This window comes from Hippopotamus amphibius, chromosome 5 (assembly GCF_030028045.1).
Source record: "Hippopotamus amphibius kiboko isolate mHipAmp2 chromosome 5, mHipAmp2.hap2, whole genome shotgun sequence".
Lineage (NCBI taxonomy): Eukaryota > Metazoa > Chordata > Mammalia > Artiodactyla > Hippopotamidae > Hippopotamus > Hippopotamus amphibius.
This window is the reverse complement of record NC_080190.1, coordinates 67,202,645-67,216,685: the sequence shown is the minus strand read 5'-3', so window position 1 is coordinate 67,216,685 and position 14,041 is coordinate 67,202,645. Positions and strand designations below refer to the sequence as shown.

Sequence of the window (14,041 nt, the reverse complement as noted above, 5' to 3'; positions counted from 1 at the left end):
TTACTTAAAATATATATCTGGGATGTTGTATCAGCATATAGTTTTGTCTCAGTCTTTTTAATGACTGCATAGCATGACATTTGGGTTTTTATACAGTGTTGGAATTACTTTATCCTTTCTCAGGCAAAGAGTCCACTGAAAATATAAAATTAGAAAAAAAAATCCTTCCATCTTGAGACATTTTAGTCTGACTGCTCTGTGCCTCTTTAAGTGGAGAATGATGACAAAACTGTTTTGTAAAATGTTTGTGTCTGGTTTGCAGAGACCCCAAAGATGGAAGGCCCTTGAGAAGTTCCAATTTCTCTAGCTTTTCCATGTAATACAGGCCATTCAGGTTGGAGGCCTACAGTTTTCCATTTAACTTTTTTTTTTTTTTTAATTTTATTGATTTATTTATTTGCTGTGTTGGGTGTTCATTGCTGCAGGCGGGCTTTCTCTAGTTGCGGCAACTGGGGGCTACTCTTCATTGCGGTGAAGGGCTTCTCATTGAGGTGGCTTCTCTTGTTGCAGAGCATGGGCTCTAGGCCTGTGGGCTTCAGTAGTTGTGGCTCATGGGCCTTAGAGCACAGGCTTAGTAGTTGTGGCACACGGGCTTAGTTTCTCTGAGGCACGTGGGATCTTCCTGGAGCAGGGATCGAACCCATGTTCTCTGCATTGGCAGGCGGATTCTCAACCACTGCACCATCAGGGAAGCCCTTCCATTTAACTTTTAAGACAGGTTTCATTTTGTAGAAGTTTGGAAATATTTGGACGGGAGCCGATCCTTTGGGAAAACAAGTGACTGTGTAGTTGACTGTAGTTTAAAAGTTTCCCCCTCACATTCTTTCTCCTTTCTTTTGTTAATTGGACTAGCTTAAGTGATAGGACAAATTTCACACATCTGAACAAAAGTTTCCACACATCTGAACAAAAGTTTCCACCATTTAAGACAGTTCCACCTCATAATTTTGGGCCATGAAACCTCATAGCTGGGTCTCCCTGCCAGTAGCCTTGCAGCTACAGGCCTTGCAAGTAAGGGCCTGATTGTTTATTTCCAGTTCAAATTCTTGGGACCGAGAATCAAGCTCAGGACAATTTTTCACAGCAGACCACAGGTCCAATTAGTCAGGGTGATGGTCTCCTGCCTCCCCTTCTAGCCAGCTGTGTAGGCAAGGAGACACTGAGATCTCTGCTTCACCACCTATCAGCTTTGTCCTCATGGGCAAGCTGCCTAAACTCTATTTTGTTTTTCTTATGAAAGATAGGCCTCAATATTACCCCTTTCAGAGGGTTAATTTTGAGGATGAAGTTAGATCACACATGTAAAACTCTTAGTATAGTTCTCGGCACAAAGTGAGCTGAGAGTAAATGGGAACCATCATTATCATTACCATAGGAAAGACACTACAGTAGATGTAACAGACATAGAGATAAGTCATAGTTCTTCAGGCTGGGGAACAGGAGAGTCATCTCTATCATGACAGAAGGGTGAGCTTGGCCCTCCCTGTGTAGGCCATACAGACATAGACATTTAGTTCATTTGGGCTCTCTGCTGTATTTACCCTTCCTTCCATCCATCCATCCATCCATCCATCCATCCATCCATCCATCCATCTCAGAGTCAGACTTCAGATGTGAGATGCTTGCCTCAGGTTTGCATGCTTATCTGGACTGAAAATTGTGTCAGACTTATTTGTTATAGGGAACTCTGACTTGGAGGTTGTCTGACTCCATTTCTTACTGTGTGAGGGGGAAATACTTCTTAATCCAACGTAGCTTTGGTTACCTCATCTGTATAAAAAAAAATAGAGATACTAATAGGAGCTAACACAGAATTGTGAAATTAAGGCCCCCAGCATACAGTGTTCAATAAATGTTAGCTATGGTTATTAACAACATCATCTATCATTTACTATGATAATGACTCACTAGGGGCAGGGTACAGATTATCCCAAATTATTGTAGTTGTTATTGATGACTGATAAGCTGAGGGAGTGGGAATCCAGATCCACCTCCAAGTCTCGTCAAGCCCCTTCCCTCCCTCTCATAGTGCTGATTGTAGTAAGAATGCCCTTCCTCTCCTTTCCCTATTCTTTCCCTCACCTAGTGCAACAATCAGGGTTCCAGCCTTTCTGTCCCTCAGCTTCTGGATTGTACCTCATGCTCCGAGACGCTGGCTAGAGTCTGCTGTGACAGATCACAATTCTTTTTTGGAATCCCCATCCCAACCCAGGCCCGAATCCCAGGGATTTCACCATTGCGCCTCGCCAGCCAATCGGGGTGGTGCCTCTGGGTCACTTTCTGTCCCTCACCACTTTAAGTCTATGGGATAACCACCCCAGGAGCAGGACCAGACCCCAGAACCTCATAAAGTCATGAAAAAGGTCCTTAGAATTGAGTCCCAACTCATATTACAAGACAGTAAACTGAGGTCAGAGAGGGGAAGTAACATGCAAACTGATTAGAAGCAGACGGAGACGCAAACTTGGGTCTCCTGAGACACGAGCGAGTCTGCCCCTCTTGGCCTCTATGCCTGGTGGCGATCCCAAAGCCAGGGCGACGGGGGCCATCTTGATGCTCCCGGCTCTGCGGAACCCTGGCCGTGCCGTTCGCGCCGCAGTTGGAGGCGGCTCGGCTCCCCGCGGGCTGCGGAGCTCCCCTAAGGCTTGGAAAAGCCCCAGTGAGGGCCCGTGGGGAGAAGGGGAACTCCGGACTGCCGGGGAGCTGGGACGTGAAGGGAGTCGCCCCGGGCGGGAGTCGGGGGACTGCGCGGGCAGAGAACTGGCTGGGATGTGGAGAAGGGCCTGGGAACTCCTCACTTGGAAACGCCTACCTGGCGCCCGCCGGGGGAGAGCCGCGGCCGTCCCAGGCCGCGAGTCCCGCCCCGCCTCCGGCCGGCCGCGCACACCGACCCCGCCCCCTGGAGCCCAGTTCCCCGGGCGGCGGGCGCGGCGCGCAGTAAGCTGATCCCTCCCGCCGGCCACGGCCGCCCGTGCCGCGGCGCTGCCGAGCCCGGCGATGCGCTAGGCTGCGGGCCCCAGCCGCCGACGCAGCATGGCTCGGCCCGTGCAGCTGGCGCCGGGCTCCTTGGCGCTCGTGCTCTGCAGGCTGGAGGCACAGGAGGCGGCGGTGGGCGCGGAGGAGCCGGGCGGGCGCGCTGTGTTCCGCGCCTTCCGCCGCGCCAACGCGCGCTGCTTCTGGGACTCGCGGCTAGCGCGCGCCGCCTCGCGGCTGGCCTTCCAGGGCTGGCTGCGGCGCGGGGTGTTGCTGGTGCACGCGCCGCCCGCCAGCCTGCAGGTGCTGCGCGACGCCTGGTGCCGCCGGGCGCTGCGCCCGCCGCGCGGCTTCCGCATCCGGGCGGTGGGTGAGTGCGGGGCCCAGTGGGGCGGGCACCCAGCGCGAGCTGCGGGACCGAGCCCTGGCCACAGGGGCGCGTGCGCCCGAGGCTCAACTCGGAGGGAAGAGGAGGTGGCGGTGGCGGCTGAGGCGGTGGGAGGACAGACTGAGTAGCTGGGGAAGGGCTGTCCTCCTAAGACATTCCCTCTTGCTGGGACACAGAAGCTTCGGCATCTTAAGATATGCCTGGGCGCTGCCCTGGGTCAGCTCCAGTGGAGCGCACAGGTTCCTGGTCGAAGGAACTTTCTACTTGGAAAAGTGATGCTCTAGGGAGAGAGGTTTTGGGCCCGGGGAGCCGGCGTTGCAGTCAGGAGACAGGGGCCTCTGTCTTGGCTCCATGGTGGGGCTTAGGAAGGGTATACCACGGTCTGGCCAGAATCTACCGATTGTGAACTGGCTGCTGTTTTGTTTGTTTGTTTTAAATTACAGACTTGGAGCAGACTACAGGCTGTGGTTTTCATGCCTTGCTGTACTGGGTGGTGTGGTGGTCTTCGATCAGGGCCTAGAGGAAAGTTTGGGGTTGTTAACTAGTAAGGAAAAAGAAATGACAAACGGCGCTGTGGACACATCCCATCCCATTACTTAAATAGAGAGCATTCCTCTTTTCCAGTCTTTTCAGAGAGCTGGTTTGTTAGGAGACGGACAGCGGCTTTTTGCTTGTATACAGTAGTTTCTCATTTCAGAACTTAAACCACTGCACCACTGAGTCGTCTCTGTTACCCACTAAACTCAGGTGGGTGTCAGCCTCTTGTAACAGCCTGGTTTTCTCTGCATTTAGTGGGATTGTGAGGACCGCTTGATGGTGTGCTGTTGACAAGTCACCAGTTGTTCCAGCCCTAAATTTTGACTCCTACCAAAGAACCCCTCTCTGTCTCAGTCCATAAATCATCCTAGGAGGAGAAGGAGCAGCAGATGAAAAACATTTGTTTTCGTCCTCAGGTGTAAGGCAGAAGGGCAGCGTGAGGCACTCGATGTTTGTGTATCATCTAGTCAGAGATGACGTCTCCACATCCCAGGCCAGTGAGGTTAAACCTTGGCTTCTCACCTCCATGCATTCAATTCTGTGTGATACTACCTTCCACCCCCACTTTTCTTCCCTTAAGAATGAAAAAGAGCTAATTTGGAAAGCCACATACACACATTTCATCTTTATTCGCAGGAGTGAGTGAAGAAAATAGGTTTCTGGCTTTAACAGCAGTGAGCCAAATAGCTAAGCCAAAATTCTTGAAGGGGAAGGAGTCTTTCAGACAGACTGGATGAAACTCTTCTCAGTTCTGTGTCCTCGGGTTTTTCTGGTTTGAATTAGTGGTTGCATCCTCTGGTTCCCCCATCCCCTTTCAAAGGGTGAGCATAGAGTACATTGCAGAGAGGAAGTGGATGGAGCTGGAGTCTGGACCAGAGGGTGAAATAGAGAGGGCTTGTGCCAAGCCAGAGGCAGCCGTGATGCTGCTATGTGGGGTCCAGCCAGCAGTGGTGAATGCTGGTTCCTGGATTGGCCCTGTTTGCCGGCATATGAAAGATGCAGTGGACAAAGTGAATGTGTCACCAGATACTCTGATTCTCCACCCACTAGGTAGTGCTGCCTCATTGCACAATTCAGGATGTGACGGACACTGTGTTCTGTGGAGTGTGCAATACAGTGGTCTTTATGCTGGGTCGTCTCCCCTGATGTAGAGCTCTTGGCAGGAATGATTTTGAGATTTTTCACAGAGTCCTGATAAGAATTTGGACATTTAGCTGTAATTTGTACAAAACCATCTGTTAGGACATTTTAAGGAGCAAAATGGGGAAGATCTTATTTAATGCCGGTCAGTGGGTGCATATGGGGAGGGTTTCTGTTGAAAATTAGTTGCTAATTACTAGTCTAACTGGGGGACCCTTGGGTGAGATCAAAGGAGAGGAGGTATCAAGGCAGCTCTTGGGCCATCTCAAGAGTCCCAGAAGGTGTCGAAGGCAGGAGGAGCTGACTTTCCCAAAGAAATTGGAAGTTTCAGTCTGCTTGCTTGCCCGAATCCGGCATCATTGGCTTCCAGAAGCTAAAATGGGCTTCCAGGAAGGCAAGGAAGAGCAGCTGAGAACCACTGCAGGTTCTCATTCCACTCTTACTGATACTTCGTGGGAAAGAGCAAAATGCTAGAAAGAGACACAAAGAATCAATTTGGTCACAGATCAGTTTGGTCTCTTTGCTATAGATTTTTGTTGTTGTTGTTGTGTTTTAAGGCTCACATACTCCTATGTAAGAGCCTTAGGGAATGTTGCTGACCAGCTCAGACAAAAGGCAGGGAGGGGAGGAGAGGTAGCCATCAGCTTTATAAAGGCACTGTGCTCCGTGGGTCCTTCTTCTAGGCCTCTGGACCTGGGGCTCATGGAGCCCTCATAAGATGTGAGGAAGGAGCGCCATGGCCAAGCAGACAGGAGTGACCTGAGCCCCAGGGACAGACCTGAATTTAAGGCCTACAGGAGTTTATGTTTTCTCCTTGTTTTGTGCTTCTTCTTCCCCTCTTCACTTTACCTCAGTTTTACTCTGATGAGAAATAGTTTCCAGGCTGACAGCATTTCCCGAAAAAGGGAGCAGAGGATCTTTAGTCGGATAACCAGGTCCTAACCCTATCTCTAGTCCTCCGGTATTTTCTGTTTCTCTCTCTTTTTTTTTTAAATTAGCAAATGACCTTAACAAATGAAGCTGGAGGGAGTCCTCTGCTTCCCAGGCTGAGCCTCTGAAAGTGGTAGAGGTGGGGGACACCTGTGTTTGTTTGTGTGACTCAGTTCTTACTCGAGGACCACACCCACTGGGGAGTTGAAAGGTTGACGATGGCCTCCTGGGGTAAGGGAGGGACGGCTGCTTGGCCAGAGCAGTTTGTTCCCTGAAGTTTATAGCTGAGGTATCCATACTCTTTCACCCCCAGCATGGCCTTTCATCTTTTTTCATTGAATGAAAATAAAAATAAAAATGCTTCTGGGGAGTTACCAGGTGGTCTAGTGGTTAGGATTCTGGGCTTTCACTGTCGTGGCTTGGGTTCAGTCCCTGGTGGGGGAACTGAGATCCTGCAAGCCGCATAGCAGGGCCAAAAAAAAAAAAAGCCTGTGGCTTTTTCAAACTACTTGCTTCATTAGTGTATTCATATGCTAGGTACTGTTCTAGTTTTTTTTCCTGTGTTTTAATGTACCTTTCTTTCAGAGTTGCATGTGCTCCAGGAGAAAACAGAATCAGCCTATTTATTTCATATTCTGTTCAAGAGGGGATGGTTGAGGGACTTCCCTGGTGGTCCGGTGATTAAGACTCTGCGCTCTCACTGCAGGGAGTTTGATCCCTTGTCAGGGAACTAAGATCCCACATGCCACACAGTTCTGAAAAAGAAAAAAATTACAAGTGCCCAAGAATAGTAGAGGCCAATCACTCATTTATGCTAGGTGTAAATTTCAGAATCTGTTCTGGGTTTGGGAGAAGAACAGCTCAAGGGTACCTGGTGCCTGATGGTGCAAGAGTGGGCAAATGACTTATCCTTATCTGATATTGGGAATGGCCAGGGGGAGCGTGTAGAGATGGTGAGGAGAGGGTTCAATTCCTATTCTTTTTTGTTTCTGAAGTCCTATCATGAATTGGCAGTAGGGCATTCTGTTCGGTTTAGTATATAATGGAATTTTTAAGATGAAATTTACATTTACTGAAATGCACAAGTCATAAGTGTAGCATTTGATGCATTTTTCAAATAATATGCATGAATGTAACCCAAATTTCCAACAGGGTTTAGAACATTACCATTACCTTAGAAAGTTCCCTCTTGCCCCTTCCCATTCAGCTCTGCCCCCACCCTCAGAAGTAACCACTATTCTGATTTTTTAAACTGTAAATTAATTTTGTGTGTTCAAGAGCTTCACATAAATAGAATCATATACTGTGTACCCTTTTGTGTGAGGATTCTTTCACTCAGCTTAATGTTTCTGAGATTAGTCTCTGTTGTATTACTAATTTGTTCCTTTTTATTGCTGAGTAGAATTCCATTTTATTAATATACAACAGTTTATTCATTTACCCTTAGATGAACTCCTGGGATGTTTCCAGTTTATGGCTATCATGACAAAGATTTTATGAATATTTGTATACACTTTTTTTAAGCTTTTACTTAAAAAAGGAGAGGAGCTGCTGACTTAGGAGAGGAGCTGCTGACTCGTTGAGTAGGTTATGTTTAGTTTTATGGCACCTTTTTCCAAAGTGATTGAACCATTTTACACGCCTGCCCGTGAAAGGAGATGTTTTGGTTGCTTCACATCTTTGCCAATACTTGATGTTGTCAGTCTTTCTAATTTTGGCTCTTTTGGTGGTTTATAGTGGTATCTTGTAGTTTTAATTGGCATGCCCCAAAGATTTTCTTCTGTGTTTTCTTCTAGAAGTTTTATAGTTTTATGGTTCTACATTTAGGTGTATGATCCATTTCGAGTTGTTTGCGTGAATGGTATAAGGCGTAGTTTGAGGTTCTTCTTTTTTTTTTTTGGCACATGGATGTCCAATTGTTCATGACAATTTGTTGAAAAGACTAGGTTTTCTTATTGAATTCCCTTTGCAACTTTGTCAAAAATCAGTTGACTATATATGTGAGGGTCTATTTCCATTCATCTTGAGTCCTTTCACCCAATACCATACTTATTGTACTTTATAGTAAGACTTGAAATCAGATATTGTGAGTCCTCCAACTTTGTTCTTCCTTAAAATTGTTTTGGCTACTTTAGGTTCTTTGTGTTTCCACATATATTTTGGAATCAGCTTGTCAATTTCTAAAAAAAAAAAAACAAAAAAAAAACAGCTGGGATTTTAATTGGAATTGTGTTGAAACAATAGATCAATTTGAAGTTAGATGAGAAATTCATCCTGGTTTTCCCCAAACTGCCCTGGTTTTAGAAATGATATTCTTGCATCTTGGGAACCTCCTTAAGCCCAGGCAGACTGGGATGATTGGTCACCCTCTTTTGGGAAAAATTGACATCTTAACAATTCATGAACATGGTATAACTGTGAGTGTTCTTAATTTCTCTTGGCAATGGTTTGTACTTCTAAGTGTACAGGTCTTGAATATATTTTGTTAGTTTATATTCGTAAGAATGTTTTTGGATGCTATTATAAATAGAATTACTTTAAAATAAACTTATTTTGAATTATTTTATTTCATTTTATTTTTATTTTATTTCATTTGGCCACGAGGCATGTGGGAATCTTAGTTTCCTGATGAGGGATTGAACCTGTGCCCCTGCATTGGGAGCTTGGAGTCTTAACCACTGGACCACCAGGGAAGTCCCTGGAATAATTTTATGTTTACAGGAAAATTGCAAAGATAGTACAGAGTTTTATATTTGTCACCCAGTTTCCCATAATGTTTTTCACCTTACCTTAAAAAAAATTGAGATATAATTCACATATAAAAGTAACCATTTTAAGGTATACAGTCCAGTGGGTTTTAGTATATTCAGAATGTTGTGCACTCATCCCTGTTATCTAATTCCAGACCATTTTTATTACCCCCAAAAGAAATACTGTACCCAGTAGCAATTTCTCCCCATTCTCCCCTCCTCCAAGCCCTTGCCAACCATGAATCCACCTTCTGTCTTTATGAATTTGCCTATTGTGGACATTGCATGTAAATGGAATCACACAGTATGTGGTCTTTTGTGTCTGGTATGTTTCACTTAGCATAATGTTTTCAAGATTCATTCATGTTGTATCATATGTACTTCATTTTTATGGCTGAATAATATTCCATTGTATGGATATACACATTTTGCTTATCTATTCATCAGTGGATGGTTATTTGGGTTGGTTCCACTTTTTGGCCACTATGAATAATGCTGCTATGAACATTCCTGTGCAAGTTTGTGTGTGGACATATATTTTTATTCTTGGGTAGAACCTATTTAGTTATTTTAAAAAATTAATTAATTGGCTGCATTGGGTCTTCGGTGCTGTGTCTGGGCTTTCTCTAGTTGTAGAGAGCAGGGGCTACTCCTCATTGTGGTGCACGGGCTTCTTATTGTGGTGGCTTCTCTTGTTGCGGAGCACGGGCTGTAGGCACTTGGGCTTCATTAGTTGTGGCACGAGGGCATGAGTAGTTGTGGTTTGTGGGCTCTAGAGCTCAGGCTCAGTAGTTGTGGTGCACTGGTTTAGTAGCTCTGTGGCATGTGGGATCTTCCTGGACCAGGGCTCAAACCCGTGTCCCCTGCATGGGCAGGCGTATTCTTAACCACTGTGCCACTAGGGAAGTCCCATTTAAATATTTTGTTGTTGTTGTTACTGATGCTTTTATCATCATATCTAAGAATCCATTGCTAAATCAAAGGTCATGAAGATTTACCCTTTTTTTTTTTAAAGAACTTTTATTGAGATACAGTTAACAGACAATAAACAGCATATATTTAGAGTGTACAATTTGGTATCCCAGTCTCCCAGTTCATTCCATATGGTGTCCATATGTTTGTTCTCTACATCTGTGTGTCTCTATTTCTGCCTTGCACTTCCTCTTTCATAGTTGTTAGCATTTGCCTTATGTATTGTGCTCCTATATTGGGTGCATATATATTTATAATTGTTATCTCCTCTTCTTGGATGGATCCCTTGATCTTTATGTAATGTCCTTTCTTGTCTCTTGTAACATTTTTTATTTTAAAGTCTATTTTATCTGATGTGAGTATTGCTATTCCAGCTTTCTTTTGTTTTCCATTTGCATGGAATATCTTTTTCCATCCCCTCACTTTCAGTCTGTATGTGTCCCTAGGTCTGAAGTGAATCTCTTGCAGACAGCATATATATGGGTCTTGTTTTTGTATCCATTCAGCCAGTCTGTGTCTTTTGGTTGGTGCATTTAGTCCATTTACATTCAAGGTAATTATCGGTATGTATGTTCCTATTACCATTTTCTTAATTGTTTTGTTTTTGTTTCTGTAGGTCTTTTTCTTCTCTTATGTTTCCCTCTTAGATAAGTTCCTTTAGCATTTGTTGTAGGGTTAGTTTGGTGGTGCTGAATTCTCTTAGTTGTTGCTTGTCTGTAAAGCTTTTGGTTTCTCCATCAAATCTGAATGAGATCCTTGCTGAGTAGAGTATTCTTGGCTGTAGGTTCTTCCCTTCCATCACTTGAAATATATCATGCCACTCCCTTCTGGCTTGCAGAGTTTCTGCTGAGAAATCAGCTGTTACCCTTATGGGAGTTCCCTTGTATGTTATTTGTTGTTTTTCCCTTGTTGCTTTTAATAACTTTTCTCTGTCTTTAATTTTTGTCAATTTGACTACTGTATGTCTTGGCATGTTTCTCCTTGGGTTTATCCTGCCTGGGACTCTCTGCGCTTCCTGGACTTGGGTAGCTATTTCCTTTCCCATGTTAGGGAATTTTTCAACTATAATCTCTTCCAGTATTTTCTCGGGTCCTTTCTCTCTCTCGTCTCCTTCTGGGACCCCTATAATGCAAATGTTGGTGCGTTTAACATTGTCCCAGAGGTCTCTTAGGCTGTCTTCAGTTCTTTTCATTCTTTTTTTCCTTATTCTTTTCCGCATCAGTGATTTTCACCACTCTGTCTTCCAGGTCACTTATTCGCCCTTCTGCCTCAGTTAATCTGCTGTTGGTTCCTTCTAGTGTATTTTTCTTTTCTTTTTTTTATAAATTTATTTATTTATTAATTTTTTTGGCTGTGTTGGGTTTTTTTTGCTGTGCACGGGCTTTCTTTAGTTGTGGTGAGTGGGGGCTACTTTTCATTGTGGTGCATGGACTCATTGCCGTGGCTTCTCTTGTTGTGCAGCACGGGCTCTAGGTGCATGGGCTTCAGTAGTTGCAGCACATGGGCTCAATAGTTGTGGCTCACGGGCTCTAAAGCGCAGGCTCAGTAGTTGTGGCACATGGGCTTAGTTGCTCCGCGGCATGTGGGATCTTCCTGGAGCAGAGATTGAACCCATGTCCCCTGCATTGGCAGGCAGATTCTCAACCACTGCACCACCTAGGAAGCCCCTAGTGTATTTTTCATTTCAGTTATTGTGTTGCATATCTCTGTTTGTTTGCTCTTTAATTCTTCTAGGTCTTTGGTAAACTTTTCGATCTTTGCATCCATTCTTTTTTTCAAAGTCCTGGATCATCTTCACCATCATTATTCTGAATTCTTTTTCTGGAAGGGTGCCTATCTCCTCTTCATTTAGTTGTTTTCCTGGGGTTTTATCCTGTCCCTTCATCTGGTACAAAGTCCTCTGCTTTTTCATTTTCTCTGTCTTTCTGTGGCTGTGGTTTTCAGTTCCACAAGACGAAATACTGCTGGTACTGCTTGATCATTTAATTATTTTTTAATATTTTGTTTCTCTGATGAGATTTCCAGTTTGTTCGTTATTTTTCTTTTCTTTTTTTTCTTTTTTTTTTTTTGCACACGGGCTTAGTTGCTCCGTGGCATGTGGGATGTTCCTGGAGCAGGGGTCGAACCCATGTCCTCTGCATTGGCAGGTGGATTCTTAACCACTGCGCCACCTAGGAAGCCCCATATTTTTCTTATTTTTAATCTTTCAGCATACTTATACCAGCTTCTTTAAAAATCCTTATAATTCTGACATCTCAGTCATCTCAGGGTCAGTCACATAGGTTGCTTTTGCTTTAATGGGTCACGTTTTCCTGTTTCTGGGTTGTCTAGTACTGTGGGTTGTATCTTTGACATTATGAGTGATATGTTGTAGAGACTCTGGATTATTATGTTCCTCTGTGGAGTTTGGTTTTTTCTTTATCAGGCCATTGATGTGGCTGGGCACAAAGTTCTGAACTCTATTTCCCCTGCAGTAAATGGCAGCTAAAACCTCTTAAAGTAGGCTGCTTGTGCCCTCTGCATGCATAGTTCATAGTTCAGCCACAGAGTCAGGCTGCGTTTATATGCAGAATTTGGGGTTCCACCTGTGTGGCTCAGCCCTTTCCAGCATCACTTTCTTACTATTGTAGCTGCTCCAAAGTGGCCTTAGATTCTTTAAGCCAGTAAGGCCAACTCTTGGGTTTCTATCAAAGTTTCAGCCTCCTGGCCTGGCTCCTAGTGGAGCCTGCCTTTAGGTGATGAGCTATAAAAAAAGTGGGATACTTATCCATTGCCATTTCCTTCCAAGAGGACCACCCCTCCAGTTTCTATCTGACTTTGGTTTTCAGGACCTTCAGGTAAAAGCTTTTATATTTTGTCCAAAGTTTATGGTTGTTATTTGCAAGAGGGTTGGTCTAATAGGATCTTGTCTACTGTTATTGGAAGCAGAACCTCATTAAGGAATGTTTTTTTTTTACTTTTTTTTGAATGTACTTTATTTACTTATTTATTTGCTGTATTGGGTGTTTGTTGCTGCACACAGGTTTTCTCTAGTTGTGGCGAGCGGGGGCTACTCTTCATTGTGGTGTGCAGGCTCCTCATTGCAGTGGCTTCTCTTGTTGTGGAGCACAGGGTCTAGGCACGCGGGCTTCAGTAGTTGTGGCTCTCGGGCTCTAGAGCGCAGGCTCAATAGTTGTGGCATGCAGGCTTTAGGGCACAGGCTCAGTAGTGGTGCATGGACTTAGTTGCTCTGTGGCATGTGGGATCTTCTTGGGGCAGTAATCGAACCCATGTCCCCTGCATTGGCAGGCAGGTTCTTAACCACTGTACTACCTAGGAAGTCCCATTAATGAATGTTTTATAAATTCTGTCTTTTCCTCTTTTAAAATGTCATGACTGCAGAGAAACTAATGGTCATGACAAGGTCATTTAGCCAGTCACCAAAACAAATACCCATGATCCATCTCTTCTTTCTCCCAGACAGACCTTGGTATTTTTCCAGTCCTTTCTAGCTTGATTACCCTTTACTTCTGTTTGGCGGTAAGCTGGAATAACTCTGCCCATTTTGCAGACAGGAAATGGAATCAAGGCTGTGACATGGGTGGTGTTGCTTAGGTTTCTTGTCTTCCTCCCGGTTCACCACCCGTTCTCCCAGGGTTCCTGAGAAGGCTCTGGTATTTTTCACCAGCAGTGCCCTGGCACTCACTCTCCTCTTGAGGCTGTCAGATTCCCACCAGGCCTTTGATCCACTCCAAGGTCTGTGAAATGGCAAAACCAGCTGCTCTGACCACGCCCCTGCTTTCACCTCCCTCCTTCTTACCCAGGATCTTTCCAGCCATGTTTTTCTGGCTTTGTTCTGCCAGATGTTGCCTTTTACCTTATTCTGTGCAGGGGGGCAACCGAAGGGTTCAGTCTGAAAGAGCAAAGGCAACCTATGTGACTGACCCTGAGATGACTGAGATGTCAGAGTTACAAGGATTTTTAAAGAAGCTGGATGATCTGTATGTAGCATCTGGGTAGTTAATGAGCGTCCTTGGCTTCATATTTTGATTTGGCAACTGGTGGATGAGAGACGACACCTCTGGTTGCTGCCATGTAGCATTGAGGTCCAGTGGGATGAAAAGTGCCATCAACCAGAACGTCAGCTTGGAGTCCTCTTTCCTCTCCCTCATCCCCAGCCAATAGGTCACCAAGTTCCATAAGGCTTACTCCTCAGTGTCTCTCAAACCCACCCCTTTCTCACCATTTCCACTGTCAGGCCAAGATCTCACCATTTCCTACCTGAATTGTGGCTCTAGCTTTCTCCCTTTTGGCGGCTCTGCCTCCTGTGTGGTCCTGTACGCTCCAGGTCATTCCCCATCCGACAGGTAGA

General features: G+C 45.1%; 1 protein-coding gene across 4 annotated transcripts in view; it reads left to right on the top strand.

Annotated features, from left to right (window-relative positions):
- The first annotated feature begins 2,928 nt into the window (after positions 1–2,928).
- The window catches only part of STOX1 (storkhead box 1), a 48,284-nt gene continuing 37,171 nt past the window's right edge, over positions 2,929–14,041 (top strand). For 2 of the 4 annotated variants that reach the window (XM_057736315.1, XM_057736312.1), the window contains exon 1: positions 2,929–3,343. In XM_057736315.1, coding sequence (XP_057592298.1) covers positions 3,034–3,343 — 310 coding nt within the window. In that variant the 5' untranslated portion in view covers positions 2,929–3,033. Of the gene's footprint in view, positions 3,344–3,644; positions 4,109–14,041 lie in introns of those variants that run through there. The other 2 variants (XM_057736314.1, XM_057736313.1) reach the window with 1 other exon arrangement.